Source organism: Gambusia affinis, linkage group LG23 (assembly GCF_019740435.1).
Source record: "Gambusia affinis linkage group LG23, SWU_Gaff_1.0, whole genome shotgun sequence".
Taxonomy (NCBI): Eukaryota; Metazoa; Chordata; class Actinopteri; order Cyprinodontiformes; family Poeciliidae; genus Gambusia; species Gambusia affinis.
In genome coordinates, this window is record NC_057890.1 from 19445600 (window position 1) to 19464673 (window position 19074).

Below are 19074 nucleotides of genomic sequence, written 5' to 3' on the forward strand. Positions count from 1 at the left end.
ACTCTCAGGTTGTCATATCCTACCCTGGTTCTGACTCCAGCAGAGTCTCAGCCTAAAGTCCAGCACTAACTGGACCTGGTCAATGGTTCCCTGGTCCATCCGAGCAGCGCCTCCTGGTTCAGGCTGATCTGTGAACATCCGCCGCCCCATCGCGCCCTGCGTTCTGATCCAGGGTTAAACCTCGGCTTCATCGGCAGGCCGAGTGAGTGGAGACGAGCCGCATCACCAGATCACGGCCGCCCCGCCTGTCAGGAAAACCTTCTGCTCCACATCCTGGAACAGCCGCTCACTTTTTCCCCCAAACTCAAAGCTACCATCATTACAGAGCCTGAGAGGCGGGACACCCGAGCACCCAGCCGTGGAAAAGCCGCAGAGAAAACCCAACGTCTTTAAGGACACCTGGAGTCGGGGTCGGACCCTGCTGCACCTCCAACAGAGACGACAAACAGCAACCTGCCAAGGTCTACCTGCTCCTGAGCTTTAATGACATCTTTATTGGTCCAGACGCTCCTGGTGGCGCTCCTCATCCAGTCTGGAAACTCCGGATCATTCCCACCTACTCTGTTTACATTCCAGAGGGCCCAGGCTGGGGGGCCGGCTGCACGGGATGCACAGCTGCTAAATATTCAGAATAATAATCAGTTGAGCCGAGTTACATCACACTGCAAACACTGATGCATGTTACCCTTAATGACGAATGCAGATGTTTCAGCTGGGGGACCTGAAACAGAAAACTGGACTCATGCGACACGAACAGATCTTAGACGTTCATGATCCAAACCAACTGAGAGCATCGATGTTTGAAACCAGATGCTTAAACAAAAACACTAAAGCTGCAGAAAAACCTCACTCTGCTCCACCGCTCTGTCACGTCTATTCAGGTATCAACACGGGCCACCTGGCCGCATTCTGGTTCTGACATGATCTCTGTTGGGAAATCCTGGTAGCAGAACATCTCGGCCGCCGTCGCGTCTCTGTGACCCGATGTAAAGCCTCGTCTCTGCAGAGGGCCAGCGGCCAGGCCCTGCTGCGCGTTTATAAGCAATTAAAAGGCAATTTATCATGGTGTTCTGTAAGGTGCCTAACCACAGTCGCCTGGTCTGCGGTGGGTTTTCTGCAGAGTGGCCCAGTTTTTAATGAAGAGGAGAGAAAAATGAGGGGAACTGTGAAACTGTGAGCTGACAGACGCAAACATGAGCACACAGCTCTGATTCTGGTTTAACAGGAGACTCGGACATTAACAGGAAACCACTGTTCCCAGAGGTTCCTACAGGGGGCAGCAGAGACCTAAACCTTTCTGCACTTCTTTGTATTTTTGCATCATGTTTTCTTTGTCACTACCAACAAACATGTTTCTGTATAAAGTTGAGACTAACAGTTAAATTTCAGGATTCTTCACCGTCTACGTTCATCCCCACAAATCTGATGAAGAGTTCAGCAGAGTCCGCCAGCCCTCCTCTTCCTCCCAGCAGCATGCAGTGGTTTGTTAAAGCAGAGCTCATTTAGTGTTTTACACACTCCTTTAAACGACTCTGAGGCTGGCCGCTTTCCTGACAGAGACCCAACACGCCCATGGAGGCGACAGCTTCGCCCTGCGTCTGCAACCGCAGCACCACCGCAGCAACACCGTGACTCACTCTCTGCTGCCAACAGAGTCCCCTCAACATGAGAATCTGATTAAAACAAACAGTAGACTCTCAGATTCTCTGATTACAGTGCAGACAGCTTCTCTAACGACCAATAAAATCTGTCCAGAGGAACAAATCACTACCAAACTGAGAATTAAAATGAAGTTGTTCCTCGTTTGACCAAATCTCCTGCAGCCCGCTGACTTTATACTCATTTAATAATGCAGAGCGCCTCACCACTACATGAACACATTTATACAGAGCTGATTAACACGTTGGATCACAGGAGCAGTTCTGCCCCTCCATCCCCTGCCAGCCACTTCAAATGACAAAATGAGTCTAGGGCACATGCATAAAAGCATTAGCAACCATGCATAGCGCACAACTGAGAGAGTAGTTGGTGTTTTTAGTGCTCTTGAGACCCTCTCTACAATGCCGCCCTGAGCCGCTGCCATACCGCCTCTAGTAAAAATTGATACTGGTTTTTTACTCAACCTCAGGAAGCATGTAAATATTGAGTACAAGTTTAACTAAAAGCTTTGAAAAGACATTTGAAGGGAGAAACATCCACAGTGATGCTTATTTTAAATGTACGGTTCATTTTCAACAACAAGCCAGTTACATAATCAGAAGGAGCATCAAACAAATGGGCCAAAAACATTACAGTGCAGAGTGAAAGAAGACGGTGACTGGTGGAAAAACAGACGGTACTTCATGATGGTCCAGTTAAGAATTAGGAATCAAAGGCGGCTCTGAACAGGTTTAGCCTCGATTTAAAGAAACTCAGAGTTTTGAGTGTTTTGCGATTTTCTGGAAGTATCTAACAATAGATCTTCCATGTTTGGTTGTTCTGGGGATGCAGACCAGAAGCAGGAAGGTTGATACAACAAGTTTTTAATGTATTTTGCTGCTACGCCGTTAAGCTAATGACCCACCTAATGCTGCAAAAGCTGAAACTTTACAGGCCCCAACATAATCGGTCACACTTCACTCCACACGTTCTGCACACTGGAACTCAAAGCAGATGTCTGCCGGACATGTCTGCTCAAAAGTACATTTTTATGATTTTATTTTCTCAATGTTGAAGTGAACTGCTCTCCAGGAAACACTGTTCCTAGAGAGACTTCAAGACCAGAACTGACCCAAAAGGACTCGAAGGCCTGTCCCACAGTTACAGAAAACATCCTCAAGAAATATTCTGTGATCTGAAGAGACACAAGTGGACCTTTCTAGAAGGTGTTGGACCCATTATGTCTGGTCCAGAACCAGCACAGCATTTCTGGGCTGCTTTGCTGTTTCAGGACCTGGACGACTTGCTGTCGCTGACAGAACCACCGTTGATCCAAAGCTCAGCAGTAAGTCCACCTCTGGATACGTGTGGCCTAGTCTAAAATCTGGATTTAAATCTCGAGATGCTGACCTTGACCTTGACCTTCAACCTTCAAAGTTCCTTCACAATGATGCTTTGTGCCTGTTATCAGCTGCTGGTGGTGGTTCTGTTTCTTCTCCAGAACCTCGGTCCAGCTCCGATCTGGACATCAAGACTTTGTTGCAGGTGCAGCGCCCCGGTTCTGAGAACCTGCTCCGGCCTGTTGGGTTCTGGAGGCCAGGTGGGGGAACCAGCCCGTTTGTAAAGTGACCATCAGTGGTGGTGACGGGTCTGAGAGGCGAGCAGAGGCGGCTGAGTGAGGCCATTCAGGCCGGAGCCAGAAAACAGACACACAACATCTCTGTCCCAACACATGAATAAACAGCTGTGGGCCCGGAGCAGAACCCGCCCACCCAGCCGCCACTTCAGACCTCACACCGGCCCAGGAAACACAGCCAGAACCTCGGCAGGTCCTGGACCCGGTCTCTCTGATGAACCCGATGGATCTTCACTTATTTTATATTGGGGATTAAATCACAGCTTTTCTATGTATAAAGTCACATTTTCATGTTTTCTTCCACTAAAGCAACAATCTGCTCCATTCTGACCATATTCAGAGAATTACTGGGCTCCTGAACCCATCCAGAACCAGAACCGATTCTTTTTTCCAACATTACAGCTATGAGTTACCACAGGAGGTCCAAGTCCTGTCATTAAACTGTCAGCTCTGATAACCAAGGGGACCCGTCCCAGACAAACCAACGGTGGTCCGAGCTGGGTCGACCCAACCCGCAGCGGGCCTCCCCTGTCGGGAATCCACCTGCCGCTCAAATAAACACCAGCGGCACAAAGCAAACAGCTCGTCCTCCGCAAATATGGAGGCAAGTGGCCTGCGTTCAGCTCCCCGCTGCAGGTTAGCCCAGGGAGCTGCTGAGTCTGGGTCAGAATCAGTCTGGTTCCGAGCCCACAACCCACAACTCCTGAACTCCCAGGGGGATCACATGATTGGCCCATTAAACGGCCTCTGCAGAGCTCACTGGTACGGTGAGGAGGTCATTCAGCCATTTGGACTGTTAGAGGTCGGGAAGGTTCTGAAGAACAACTGGAGCATTGATTTAACGGGTCGATCCTCAGACTTTCTTCCTTCTTGTTTGCTTAGCGGCGTTCTGACCGGTCCGGTCCCATTACAGAGTTTGTTTACAGAACTGAGCCTCCGGTCCGATGTCTGCAGGGAGGAAATGAGTTAACAGGATTCAATTACATGCTGCTGCCGATCCAATTAGACTGTTAGCTGCAGCTCAGGTGCAGCACAGACATGAAAACTATGAAATATGGACTGGACCACAGAGTGACTCTGACCCGATTCTGGTTCCCTCCAGTTCAGAAAACAAACTGAAGCAGTGAGTCCACCTTCTCTGGACCTGATTGCTCCGTTACAGGAAAAGGTTCTCATTGAACGGCAGCAGTGGAGTGGCCAGATGTTTCTGTCTTTATGATTCTGAAACAGAACCGTTAATGGGTCAGCAGTGGGCCCCGGTAGCGTCCTTCTGTAACCTCAGACAGATAAACGGGCTGGAACAGAACCCTGACCTCCAAACACAGAGATAAGACTGGGACTGTTTTTGTCCCAGTCTGTAACTCCTGCTGGTTCTGCTGCCGCCGCCAAACAACCTGGTAAATCTTTATCCAGACCACACAAAGGACTCAGCGGAGTTTCACCATCTGACCCAAACCCGCAGGCTGCTATCAGGGTAGAGCGCTTCCCGGTCCGTCACAATCTCACCGATTCATACTGCGTTTCCATGGAAACGGCAGGCGCGATAACCGCTTCGAGGATTTCACATTGTCTGTGCTTTGGATGAGGTCAACATGGGTCAGACTGAGATCAGGCCTCCTGAAGGAACATTGAGCACTGAGTGATCTTTGGGTCGGAACATGGAGACGCATTTCTGAGATGAACTAAAGTCGACCAGGAGATCAACAACCCGAGAGACCAGGATTGTCTGGAGAAAAAACATCATCAAATAACCTCCAGAAAAGACACAGGAGTCCGTCCTCCGTATGGGAGACCATTTATGTTGCACTGTAAAAAATTAACAGCAATTATCTGGTTATTTAGTCTGTATTAAGGGAAGAAATTGTTGGTTTGAAGTTATTCATTCATTTATAAATGTCTCAGTTTCAAACTAAATATAGGTAACTAAATATTTTGTTTACCAATTACCTTTGAACTAAATATTTTGTTAACAAGCTGAACATTTTTTTTTTTTACCAATTTTTTCTCCAGAGTTTTTGCGGCGCTTGTGGCTCGTATTTTTGTGACAGTAGGCAGACAGGAAGGAGGGCGAGGAGAGGGGGGAGACATGCGGCGAGGGTCGTCGGGACCGGGAGTCGAACCTGCAACGTCCACGTCGAGGACTGAGGCCTCCAGGCGTGGGGCGTGCTAACCCGCTGCGCCACCACAGCACGCCCCAGCAAGATGAACATTTAGTTTGAAGCTAAATATTTAGTTTCCTAACTAGTTAGTTAGTGAGCTAAGTGTTAAGTGAGCTACCTACTTAGCTCCAAACTACTTTGAGCTAACTAGATTACTATTAAACTAAATAGACACATAATTACATACATAGAACCCCCTACATAATTAGCTTGCTAACTAAATATTGAGTTTGAAACTGACATTTATAAATAATGGTATCCAGTCCTTTTCAGGATAATTAACCCAAACTCTTGCTGTTAATTTTGCAGAGTGTAATGTTAGCGCCCTTTACTCCTGTGTCTCTGTGTAGATTTATTTCTGAGCCGTTTGCTGTGACTTGGAGCCGGGTGACTCAGTCACAGGTCAGCGGCCGATGAACCTCCAGCAGACTTGATAAAGCAGGAACAACATGGACGGCTCACCAGTCCATCACAGAGGAACCCAGTGAAGATCCGGGAAGGATTTGAACCCACACCCTTCTTGCTGCAAGGCACCAGTTTGATGCAGTAGTAATGTTGGAACTTTCTTATCCTTGTGTGGATCCAAACGGACCCAACCAGAGCAGCAGTGCAGTGAAGGTGCTGGACTGGGACCAGCAGAACGTTGAGCCTGACGGAGCACTGAAAGCAGGAAAAGCTGCGGTTTGTGGCTCTCTTTTAAAGATAAGTCATTTAAACATTAGACAGCATGTCTGCAGCAACGTTCTGCAGGAATGCGAGCGAGGAGAGCTGCCAGCAGCCTTGCAGAGCGGCGGCCTGCAGACGCTCCCTCCGCTCTGGAAGGCATTATTGTTCCCACCAGATGAAAAGGTTGCTAATCCGATGTGACGACCAGCACGTTGTTCGTTAAAGAGAAGAAGAACAACAGCTTGTTGTGTTTCAGGGGAAACATGAGAAGAAGATCACAGCAGAGTTTACATCTCCTGCATGTGTTTGGAGTGGGGTGTTCTGCTTCATCACAGAACGTTTACAGGCAACTGGTTCCCATTAAAGCGGAGCTGATCCTTAGAACCTCACACCAGACACGTCTCCCAGTCAGCTGCTGTGCAGTTAACTGGACTTTAACTGACAGTGTGGGAATCTGAGGTGTGGAATGTGTGTAAGTGGTTAATTGGACCTGTGGTCTGTTTGGATCTGGAGAATCAGAGACGTTTGTGAGCAGTGAGGGGGATTTTTCTCTTCCTGAAGCTGCGGCTCCTGATAAATCCTAGATGTTTGTCTGACAGTTGGGAGCGATTTAGCTCCACCTCCCTCCACAATTTAGGAAAAGTAAAACCTGCAAACAATCTTTTTAAATGTCAGCGTTCCCTCTCAGACCTTTGAGTTTTCCCGTCCCCCACCAATTGGAGCGCCCTCTGAACCGGGCTTGAGCGGGAACACAATCTGCAGAGAGCCGTGCTTCTACATGTCTGTGGCGATCAATCGCTGCAAAGATGTTTAAAACCATTCAGGGGAGGGACATTCACTCAAAACAAGCATGTACCTTAAGTGCTGTTTAATTCTTAGGATTAACAAAACGAGATTATTGTAGATTGATGAAAAGGTAGAACAGTGACCACCAGCAGCCTTTTAGCTGAACTTTCAGTCCAATTTGAAACTTGCATTGCCCTTGAAATTACAAAGATTTCAAGGTCAATGAGAGACTGGCGACCCGCCAGGTTTATATTAATCTGGGACAAACCCAGTGGTTCTGCTCGGCCTCGTCCGTGTGGTGGTGATGGACTAGTCTGCCTTCCAGTAGATGGCAGACGTGTTGGTGATGTTGTGTGAAACCATCCAGTCAGGTGACGTTCTGTTCAGGCTCATTATTGTGATGTCACAGATTTTGTACCTCACTGGATGGAAATAGGTAATAATGAGACGCCCAGGATGGTTCTTGTGGCAAACAAAGACTTTCCTATCAGAACTGAGTAGTGGATTAGAACAAACGGCATCAAGGAGGCAGCATGTCAAACCTGACGTTCCCTCACTGAGGGCTGGAAGGTGGGTGGAGACCAACCCACCACCAACTACCAGCAGGACCTTCACTGGGCGGAGCCCCGAATCTGGAGAGCAAAGCACAGAGTGATGTCACCACTGGTACCGACAAGACAGAGCAGCGGGTTTCACTCACGTTTAGCAGACAGCACCAGTACAAAACCCAGTTCAGCTCAGGACACCCTTCTCTGAGCTCACTGCTGATGTCCTCCATTTGACATTGTATGGAGACTCACCTGTATGCTCTGCCAACACTCACCTTCTAATTAGGGTTTTCACTTCTTCACTCGTTTAATTGACTGTTGATTAACCATTAATTAAATCCTTTGTTTAACACTTAAGATGTTAATCCAGTTCTGAAAACTTTACAAGTCAGATTGGCTCTCGTCTTGGTCTGAGAGTTCAGATCGGTTCTGATTTGGATCTGAGGTTGGATCATCTCTGGTTTGGACTGGTAAATTTGGGTCAGTTCTGGTGTTGTTCAGACAGGTCGAATCAGACCGGGACACTTTGAGCAGAAGTTGTTTTCGCCTGTCAGAGTTTGAAGTACTGAGCTGCTGACTCGGAGACCCCCTGAGAAACCGCTGCTGCCTCCAGCTGGCAGATTTCCCAGCAGCCCCTCTGGTCCCATCTGGGGGTCCAGATGCTGGTGGTGGGAGGAGCTATAAACCAGAATCTGAACCCCCAGTTCTACATTTCTGACGGATAAATCATTGTGATAAAACTCGCTCTAAATTCTTAGTCATGACGTTTGTGTTTGCAGCCAAACCATAAGGAATGAAATTCAGATGTCTCTTCAGGCTGGTGGGAGCCAAAAACCTGTTGGAGCTTCCAGGTTCTGGTTGATTTGGCCTTCAGAAACCATGAGCCGGTGATACTCTGATTTCTGTTCATGTTGTTTCTGAGTTTTAGGGTTTCGTTTCTTCTGTCTTTTTGTGACAGGGTAACTTCCTGTCCCACCAGGTTTCTGTTTCCTGTCACTGCTGTGATGTCTGATGCAGAAAGTGATTCACATCCAGATTCTGCTGGTCTGGACTCCGATTCAGTTTGTGTTTCTCTGTCAACTGGTCCAGGATCCGCCAAGAGTTGTTCTGGACTCGGCAGGTTTAGCACCATGCGTCCGTTTCTCTCCAAGGTGATGTGGGATCAGAGTTTACAGTGTGGGTTTCACTTTCAGCTGGTCTGGGATCAGCCTCAGACCGACCACTGAGTGGTTCTGGCAGGCGCTCGGGTCAGCTCTCTCTGACGTGAGTCACAAACATGTTCGTTTCTTTCTTTGGAATCAAAACAGTCGCAGCTCTCCGGGTTTGGAGAAGCCGCAGCATGACTCCCACTGCAGCTGGAAATATCCCACATTGGTGCAGATCAGGAATATTTCTGGACCCGGCGGTTCTGACAACTGGCCCAAAAGGAAAGTGGACTTTATATATCTGGTCTGACACACACGGACGTTGGTCGCTGTGACTTCATGTGTTCGATACTAAAATAAACACGTGTGGAAGGGAGACCTGCAGCAGCCAATCGGAGCCCGTGGAGTGCTTGATGACATCACCAACAGTGAAGGCAGAATGTACAGTCCTGATCCGAATCCAGCTGGGAGCTTCCTACAGTCAGAACCACAGATCTAAGCATGGTCAACTGAGTGGCTGGACTTTAGGGATGTTGGGGCCCCTGAGGGCCAGATACCAGGGAAGATGGGGCAGACATTGGGGCTCTTAGAGGCCAGAGGCTGAGCTCAGGGAACTTGAGATCCACACACTGGGGCTCTTGAGGGCTGAAGGCTAAGGTCTGGGGCCCCGGCAGCCTCTGAGGGCCTCACACATGAATGAAAGCACATGGATGGCCCTTAGAAGCCGTAGACTTACCGCTCATATGTAGTGATGACAGGTTGGAGCCTTTGAGGGCCAGAGGCTCCAGTCAGGATCCCTTAATGTTCACACACCAGGGGCCCCCTTAGTGTTGCAGCCTGATGAATACTGGAGTATATCAGAGTGGGAACATGTGACGGACTCACTTTTCCTTTTGAGGAGACACCAGATCCAGTTAGCAGGTCCAGTTAGCATCACAGCAGGGCCAATCCACACCGACACCAATCAGAACCGAAGCACTGAGCTGAAAACCAGCAGCAGAAACATGTTTGGTTTTGATTAAAAGTTTAAAAGAAATTATTACAACAGATCCGATAAAACTGTCAGAACTGGTCCAGCTAAAATAAACCTCGTTTAAATCAGCTCAGCCTGAAGGATTCTTTCCATTATGTTCTGATCCGGTTGTTTTTCTAAAACTTAATGAAGACTGACAGAGTTTATGAACAAACAGAAAGATTCACCACAATAACAAACTGGAGTCTGGTTCTGCTGAAACTGATACAGAAGAACTTTCTGGCTATTTCAGGACCATAAGCACCAACATAAAACGAGGTTGTCGCAGACAGACATTGTTCCAGAATCAGAGGGTTGATCAGGATCCAACCTGGGCTGGGCTTTGTTTACACTCTCAAACAAAACTGTAGACATGTTGGAAACACAGAGAACATTTCTAGCATGTTTGTTAGAACATGGAGCCACAGAAACCATCCAGAATCCATCAATCATCTCGTCACGTGAAGACTTCCTGTTTTCTCCGCACCAAGATGGATTATTCTGTAAATGTTTCTGTTCCTGATCAACTCATCAACTTAAAGGACCTCCTCGCACCAGAAATATTGTCAAACCTCATGTCCAACAATCCAACATTCCTGTGGAGCTTCCAGAACCAGGACAGTACTTTCACTGGACATCAACCGGACCGCCAGCAGAAACTGACAGGAGGCGCCTCAAACACATCAGGAACATCTGGAATATTAGCTCCATGAATTCTTCTCCCAGTTAGATGATAAAAGTGTATTAGTTAGTTCAGAACATTGACGTTCTGAACCAATTTCTGCTACAACGTTCAGCAGAAGAACATCTGAAGGATTTCTGATCAGAAGTTGGACGCAGGAGTTTTCCACATCATTCAGGCTTCCCTTGTGCTTTGGTGTCATTTTGTTGACCTGCCTGCTGTTCAGGACAGAATCTGGACCCAACACAAGACAGGAGCCCAGATTCCCCGTCTGGATTGACATCAGGTGGACCATCTGCAGGAACATCAGGAATGCCACAGGAACCAGCAGCAGGAACATCAGGAATGCTGGGAACGAAGGCATGGGAAACGAGGCAGTGAGGCAGAACAGCAGAATTAAAGTTTGGGAACATGAAGATGGATTGATTTTGTTCTTCACAAGGATTTATTTTTAAATCTTCATTGTCCGGAACGGCACTCCAAGGATGAATAAAATCTGTTTAATGAAAACCAAACTGAGGACGTGCAAAATGTTTAAAACAGAAACAGATGGAAATTGAGCTCTGAATTTGTGGAAAACTAGAGTCCTCTCTAATGGTAAACTTTATTCTGATCAGGACGTTCTGATCCAGATCAGGTGTTTCTGTCACATAAGGAGCAGTTAATGGCTATAGTGGGATGATTTAATCTGTTGGGTTCCGGTTTATTCCGGTTGGGAACATCTGCATGGCCTCTTTAGGCCTAGCATTGGCCTGGTTCTGACCCATTCATTTCATTCTGAAAGAACTTGGAGACCACTGTCAGTCTGAAACATCTGCAGCAGAATCAGGGATCAGAGGTTGACCTATTCGGATCCAGAGTTGAAACATGTTGGCAGATTTAACAGCCAGGATGTTTCTTGTGTTTCTCTCCACCTTCACCTGCAGACCTTAACATGTTGACCCGATTCTGGTTCCTCCGGTGTGATGCAGTGATTCAGACTGTGGGTTCAGCCTCCGCTGGCTGCTCTGGTTCTGTGGAAACCCTGAAAGCCCGGGTGACTGAGCGCTTCCAGCCTCCTAACACGCTGAGCCGCTCCAGGAATAGAAGCGTGGTTCTAAGTTTGGAGCGGTCTGACGTTGGGAGTTGGGTTGGAAGAGATCCAGGGAGCAGCAGGGATTCCTGCGTCAGTCAGCAGCGAGCTGTGAAGAATGAAACCATGGCGGTGGCCGGGCTCAGATCTTCCCACCATGTTACTCCAGCGTGGTTCTGAGAGTGTTATTACGTCTCCATCCAACCAGCGGCGTGCCAGGAGCAGGTCACCTCGGAGAGGCAACAGAACTTTGTTTGGATAAAACAAATGGTGCTTTTTGAGTCAGCATACTCCAGTTAATGATGTATCAATTTACTACACAATTATTTCAATCCATTCACCAGGATTAATCCACGGAATCATTTCAGTACCAGAAGACGCTGTTGTTGAATGACCATCTGATGAACCATCGTTTCCAAAAGGATCAGAGTGGACCCAAACTCTCTGTGTTTCATTTATAAATCACATGGTGGCAACATCCTGCAATTTTGGGGTTGCCGATTTGATTCCCACTCCACCTGCCTCTGTTGTTGTGTCCTTGGGCAAGACACTTCATCCGGCTGGTCTGAGGACCCAGTGATGGTTACTATCCAGTAGTTTGCCACGTCAGCATATAATTGTGCAAGGTTTCCCCCAGAAAACTTGCTAAGCCCGGTGGCTGGGTGCTAGGCAGTCATTCATCCAGCAGCCCGTCGTGTTTTTGAGTTAAAAAAGGTTTAAAATTGACAGGAAATTTGAAAATATCACTTGATAATTATGTGCTATTGAAAGGTTGGAAGATTGATACCTGAACTCTATAAACTATAAAGTCTTAAAAATGCAAACATTTTAAAAAGACAAACTAATAAGCAATGCTAAGCCTGGCGGTCGCACCAGTAAAGCCTGGCAGCCCTCCAGGCTAATAATACAATTGTGGGAAACCTTGAATGTCTGAATGACTGTAATGTGGAGAGCTTTGGAGTCCTCTGGACTTGATGAAGGTCTTTACAAGTAGGGGCCATTTACCAGTTTGTACCAGTGGTATCCATCAGTTTTCCTTGTTGGACGTGATGGATGGGTTCTGTGTTGATGTGAAATAAAGTGGGTCGGGCCGAGGTGTCACGTAATCGGGGGTTCTGATTGCTTGTGGATGGAAACCCGGCCTCTTCTGGTCTCACCAACTGGTCTTTCCATCTTTCTTCATGGTTGTTTCCTTGGGCTCCTCATGTCCGAACCGTCTTCCTCCTGGATCTGGCAGACGGAGGTGACAATGTCTAAGTTTCATTAAGATTCATTAAGTCTTCTCCTTAATGAATCTTTCTGATGCTGGAAACTCCGTGGAAACAGTTGAAACAACGCCAGGCAGAAAGCTCCATTCAGGCTCCCACGCAGCGTCCCGCAGCATCATGGACATATATCTCACAATCATCTGCCTGAAGTGGAAAACTGGAGTTGAGCTGGCTGGAGGCATGGAGGAGCTGCTGCTGGAACCGTCGCTGCGTGGGCCTGCAGGGAATCTCCCAGGACGGCTCTGGAAACGGCTGGGCCGCCGTAAATACTTCCAGATTTTAGTCCAGCTTTCAGACCAGACTCGGTCGGGTTTAAAGGGATTTGAGAGTCAGAGGTCACATGACTCCAACCTTAGGTGAAAAACCCAGCAGCACCTGGAGGGCGCTCCCTAACTTTCCTCTGATTCTGCAGAACGTTTCAGCCCAACCGGAGTCGGCGCTGATTGTGCATGAATTGTTAAAGTGGAAGCACATTGAGGAACATGAGAGAGCTGACGGAGGGGATCAGCATGCTAATATGTTTTCACTGACTCCAGGGGAAGTGGATTCTGGGAAGAGAAAACAAGAAGGACATCAGCAGCTCTTTAATGCTTCACTTCGAGTCAGAGCCGCTGCTGTGGATCGGCTTGTTTTCAGCCTCCAGAAGGAGTTTAAACATGAAGAAAATCCCTGGAAGCAAAAGAAAAACCATTTAACTTTGTTGCTCTAATGTGAAGAAAATGCTTTCATGGTTTCAGCTCCAGCTGGACCAATTCCACCAAAACAGAAACAGTTTCCTGCTAAAGTCCCAAGAATCTCCTGGTATCCAGCCTTAGAAACACAGAGGACCTTTGACCTGGAGAAGGTCAGAGGTCAGCTGAGTCACAGAAACCAGGAAAACTCCTACAACTTTAAAACAGAAGGAATTCAGACACAAATACTTCTGGTCGAAACGAGCTGTGTTTCGCTGTCTGACCAAGAAAGCTGAAGAACTGAATCTATGAAGATCCTAGTTTTATTTCCACTCAAAGTCCCTATTAGATGGAAGCTTTTATTGGTAAATAAGACTTTATTGCTTTTATTTTTACAAAATATTCTTATAATATTTTCCCCAAATATTTAGATTTCAGAAGAAAATGTTCCCATTGTCTTTTTGCCAAAGTTTTTGTCATTATTTCAAAACCTTAAAGTAGAAAGAAAATGGTGGCTTTGCAAAAATTACAATATCCTAGAGCAGATATTCAGCTGGCGTTACATAAACCTAAACCGGTTTGTTTAACTAGACAGATTCCAGAAGTCCTGACATCTGCAAACGTTACACTGGATTTTATTCAGGAGGATCAGAGTAAAGGGGGCTGAAAATCAGTGGTGGCTAGCTAATGCTAAAGGGCAAAAATCAGCTATGCCTGAGCTATCTCTGTTATGTCGCCCTCTACAGGCCCAGGTCTGTTACTGCACACCTTCCTGTAAGGTTTGGACTTCAGGAAGTGATTCTTTGGATCAGACTCATAGTTCACTTTTATAGTTGTTGAGTTTCACCAACTCTGTTGTTGGTATCCACAGTTTTACAGCAATGCATTCTGGGTACAGAATAAATGTAATTTGTTGTGTCACATCACGAGTAGAGGAAACGGAACAGACTTCAAAATAAGAGCATGATTTGGGGCGTGCTCCGGTGGCGTAGAGGTTAGCGCGCCCCACGTTTGGAGGCCCTCAGTCCTCGACGCGGCCGTCGCGGGTTCGATTCCCGGACCCGACAACATTTGCCGCATGTCTTCCCCCCTCTCCTTCCGCCCACTGTTGTATAAGGGACACTAGAGCCACAAAAGACCCCCTGGTGGGAAAAAATAAAATAAAATAAGAGCATGATTCTAAATGTCAAACTACTTCCTAACGGTCAAAAACCAAAACCTTCAACACAACTGGAAGTTTACAAAACAATCAAGTAAATTAGCACCTTAAAATGCATCTGGAAGACGAGTCTGATAGTCGATAAGCGAAAAGCTTTGTCCTTAGCGGACTATCAGACATGTGTCACTGCAGCTGAAAACAATTGCACACCACACTTTTCAGATTTTCATCAGTAAACATGTGAAATGAACAATATTCTCGTCATGATTGATGCCTCTGCTGTCTGTCACAATAACGCGACCCGGCTCCCTTCCCCTGCCGCCTCATTTCCACGTTTCACTGGGATTAGACTCATCAGATTTACAGCCTGGGATTTCTGGACCGCGACCCGGGAACTCCCATCCTGCTGGGCCATCGGCGACGGCCGCAGTCTGATGAGGGGAAGTTTTCTGGAGGAATTCTCATCCAGGGTCCAAGAGCTGATTAAAGTATCCAGAGTCTGTTTTCTGCAGCCTGCAGAAGATCCTCACTTCGTGGCCACATCTCACCATCATCAGGCTGCTGATGCCTCCGCAGCTCTAAACCTTCATCTTGAAGCTCAGCTGCTCTGGAGCTCCCCTGCTGAAAACATTGAATCTGTTTGGAGGGCGGACGGCTCTGACCCGGTTCCAGTCAAAACTACACCTCTGTTTGAGAGCTGAAACTGGGCTGATTCTGGCTGCTGACAGCCTGGATGTGAGGATTCACTGCAGATAGTTGTCTTCATTAAGAGGTAGCATGAGACGCTGCTACATGAGCAGAAAACAGAACTTTAGGAGATGCTGAGCTTCCTCTGACGCTCCAGACCTCATGACTTTACCTGTTTTCCAGCCTTCGTCAGACGGCTGCCATGTTTTCCTTTCTGTCCCACCTCCAGGGTCGCTGTGATGTGGAAATGCCAATGAAACTCTGCGGTTTCTCATTTATCTTCAAACACCTTGTTAAAACATGAAATAATCCCGGCGCCTGCGTCTCTGTTTCATTAGAGGAGCCTGGCAATATCTGCTCCTCACAATAAACGGGACGGAAACGTTTTACTGCGGCGCTTTCATGACTTCAGACGGGAACGGCTCTTCTTCACTCCATCCTTAGTTTCCGTCTGCATCACTCAGCAGTTACATGTTCATGTCCTGCTGGAACCGATACCTGGATCCGGCAGCGTCTGGCTCCTCTTGAGCACGTTAGCATGAATATTAGCTGCTAACACGTTTTATATGTGACGGCCGTGTGGCACCAAATAAAGCTTTAAAGACTACCGCTAAAGTAAATGTCCTAATTATTTTATTACTGCGTTTAATACCGCGGACCCTAAAGTTCATGACTGTTTTGTTTAAAGTGAGTCACTTTGACCCGTTCTTAAACTAAATAGAAATGTGACCTTTGACCCGGTGGGTGCAGGGAGTCCTCCCCTGTTCACAGGTCAGGATCACAGACTGTTGGGTTTTTGTGGATCATAACTCCAGATTTTTTTTTTTATTATTTGTTTAGCAAATTTAAAATATTATGAAGCAAAAGCGGCTTGAAAAGCTGAAAAACCTGAGCAATGCTAGCTGGTGTCAGCAGAGCAGCCAATCCAGGAGCTGCATTTATTTTCCTTGTTGCTGATTGGCTGAACCTGGAAGTGTAAATACCGTCTGCTGTTATGCTAAGCTAGTTTCCATATGTTTAGATAGCCATCATATGTCAGTAATCACTTACTTTTACAATAGTAACGAGAATAACTTCAGGATTAAATACATACTTATTTACATACATAAATAAGTATGTATTTAAAAAGTCCTTTTACTTTTAGCAAATTGAAAGTTGTCCTAATATGCCTTTCATAACTTTCAGATCATCTTTAATAAGTGTGAATGATGAAACCTGGAGTTAAATTAGTATTAATGCTGTGAATGTCATGATTCTGTGTAGTTTGTGCTCCTTTGAGTCTGTCTGGTGAAACTCATAAATGTTTGAAGATGAAATTAATTATTATTATTTCTACCAGAACCAGTTAGATTAAGGTTTTTGTGATGTCTGATTTAAGTTTATTCCACAGTATTCTGCCTGTGTTCATTTAATTTGTGCAAGATGAATGAATTATATGTTACTTTTCATAATTCAAACTAATATAAAAATAGTTTTTATCTTTCAGACGTTGGTTCCACGTCTTTAAATCAACTTTAATTGAAGCAGAACATCATTTTTGATCATTTGTCTTTTCAAAACTTGTCCTCAATATTTCTGGTTTGGAGTTTTTGAAATTAAATAATCATTTCAGGCGCTGAGCGACGCCTCGGGCCGGCGGTGCAGTGCCTGATGGGAAACCGGACGGTCAGAGTGGGTTTGGATGCCGATGAGCCGCCGCTTTGACATTTGGCAGAATCAGAAGTGAAAACAGTTTTTGTCACTGAAAGGTCGCCGGTGCAATTTACTGGGTCAGGGAAGGTTTGTCACCTCCAGCTGCTGAACTTGATCTGAACCGGAAAGTTTCAGCCTCGACCCGATCCGTCCTCAGAACCCAGAGTTCATTCAGACTCTGCTGCTGCTGTTCAGCTTTTCTGGTTTTCATGTTTTATTTTCTCCTTTTTGTGATTTTATTCTGTTTTTTTTTTTTTATCTCTGTTTCCTGCTGCTGTTGAACTCTCCTGATCCCAGTTTCTTGTTTACCTTCTGCAGCTTTTATTTTGAAAAGGTCAACTCAAAAACATCCAATCAGTGTTTTTTCTTTGACTGTTTTCCTGTCAGTCAGTGTGAAACCCGGATCATTCCTGATTTTTATTTTTCTGCAGAACTCTCTGAAGTCCAGATTGTATTTATGTGATTGTCCCTGAAAGCCGCGTCTGGGCGTCCAACGTGTCCGAGACGTGAGGACTGCATCCAAACCCAAACCGTCTCCTGTCTCAACGCTGCGCAGTTTCACATTTCAAAACTACATTTGCTTAATAGAAACATGGCAATAAAAAAACAACTTGATTTTTGATAAAACTCTTGCTGCTAGGATTTTTTTTGGTTGCATAGAAATTAATTAGTTTCTACTGACAGAAACCACGAAGAAGACGACAGGAAGTGGCAGCAGGATGATGGCGCAGCGTTTTAGAGACTGATTGTGTGAACAAACTTAGGATTTTTTTTACCTTTGTTATTTAATGGAAACACTGACATTGTGAAAGTTTTCAACATTAGTGTAATATTGACAAAGTTTTACACACGTTTGTAAAGACAGATTAAGGTTTGGATTACAGTGACCTTCCTGAAATCACAACAGATGAGCAGCTTCTCCTCCAGATCAGATTTACCCTCCGTCCTACATCACCTGGTTCTCAGGGTTCTGTTTCCAGGTCTGCTGTGATTGGTGATTAAATTACTTACTTTTCGTTTTATAAGCATGATAAACTTCCTGTTTGGAGGTAAATATGAAGCAGTATATCTGATGTGACGACAGCTGGGATTCTGAGATTATGGAGTGTTTTTTATAGTTGAAATCTGCAGGTTTCCAGCCGTGAACCCGTCCAGAACCTCCGGGTGTCTAAAAGCAGCCGGGCAGCGGCTGGGATCCTTTGACCTGATGCTCCCAACCTCAAACCACGACTCCCAGCTAAACATAGAGGAGCAGAGCGGCTGCGTAAGGAGGGAAGGCGTGACGGAGAAAACCACATTTACTCTTTTCTTCTCCCAGCCTGACAGCAGGAGGCCGTTATTTAACAGAGTCGACTCAAAGCCAGCAGCGCCGCTAATCAGCCCAAATAAAGGTTGAGCGGCGCAGGAATACCAGCGTGAGGCCGCTGGCAGCATGGCGGCTCCACGGCTGCAGCTCAGTGACGCTCAGACCTGCAAGAAAGTGACAGGAAGCCGACCGCAGGAACCAGAACCAGAACCAGCGCTGCTCCTCCTGGAGGGGGCGCCGTGTGGGTGGCAGCCAGCAGATAGTGACTAACTCCATCCAGCATGGCGGCTCCTGCTGCGAAGCAGCCATGATGCTGATGACCTCTGTGTGATGTCATCAGGAGGTGTTGGCCCGGTTTATAAAGCTCCCCGGTCCAGGACCGCACCAACCCTCACAGAACCAGAGACCCGGGACAACAGACGGGTTCTGGTCCAAAGGACGACTCTTAATCCCAACAGAACCTCCAGGTAAGGACCTCTAACTCACCTGTAGAGGACTGAGCCGGAACCAGAACCACAGAACGTCCAAAGCTTCTGAAGTGAGAGTGGATCAGAACCGTTTCATGCAGAACTGATGGGTGCTTTGGACCCGGTCTGGTCTGAACTGTGGTTCTGGTTGGGTTGGTTGCTGGAGCAGAATTACAGAACTCGTTTTCTGTCATTATTTATTGTTCTGATTGATTCTGCATCAGTAAATGGATCAGAACAGAACCTTAGACATTTAAAAAATCTACTAAACATTTTTTCTTGTGTTTAATTTGCTAACTCAATATTTAGATTTAGTTTCTGCTGTTTTATTAGCTTTTCTGTCCAAAGTTAGAAAATTAAATCCTCATCTTTAATTTCTTCCTGCAGGTTTTAGTTATTTTTCTGTCCAACATTCATAAAAAACATTTCTCTTTTTGTTGCTTTTATTGGTTTTAGGTCATTTTTAAGTAAATGGTTTCA

General features: G+C 46.3%; 1 protein-coding gene across 6 annotated transcripts in view; it reads left to right on the forward strand.

The window, feature by feature from the left end:
* The window catches only part of pthlha (parathyroid hormone-like hormone a), a 58737-nt gene that overhangs the window by 28646 nt on the left and 11017 nt on the right, over positions 1 to 19074 (forward strand). Inside the window, exons 3-4 of one of the 6 annotated variants that reach the window (XM_044108657.1) lie at positions 16742 to 17815; positions 17940 to 18594. The exons of 1 other annotated variant lie outside the window; for it this stretch is intronic. In XM_044108657.1, coding sequence (XP_043964592.1) covers positions 18458 to 18594 — 137 coding nt within the window. In that variant the 5' untranslated portion in view covers positions 16742 to 17815; positions 17940 to 18457. The remainder of the gene's footprint in view (positions 1 to 16741; positions 17816 to 17939; positions 18595 to 19074) is intronic. 4 more of the 6 variants (XM_044108658.1, XM_044108659.1, XM_044108660.1 and 1 more) reach the window with 4 other exon arrangements.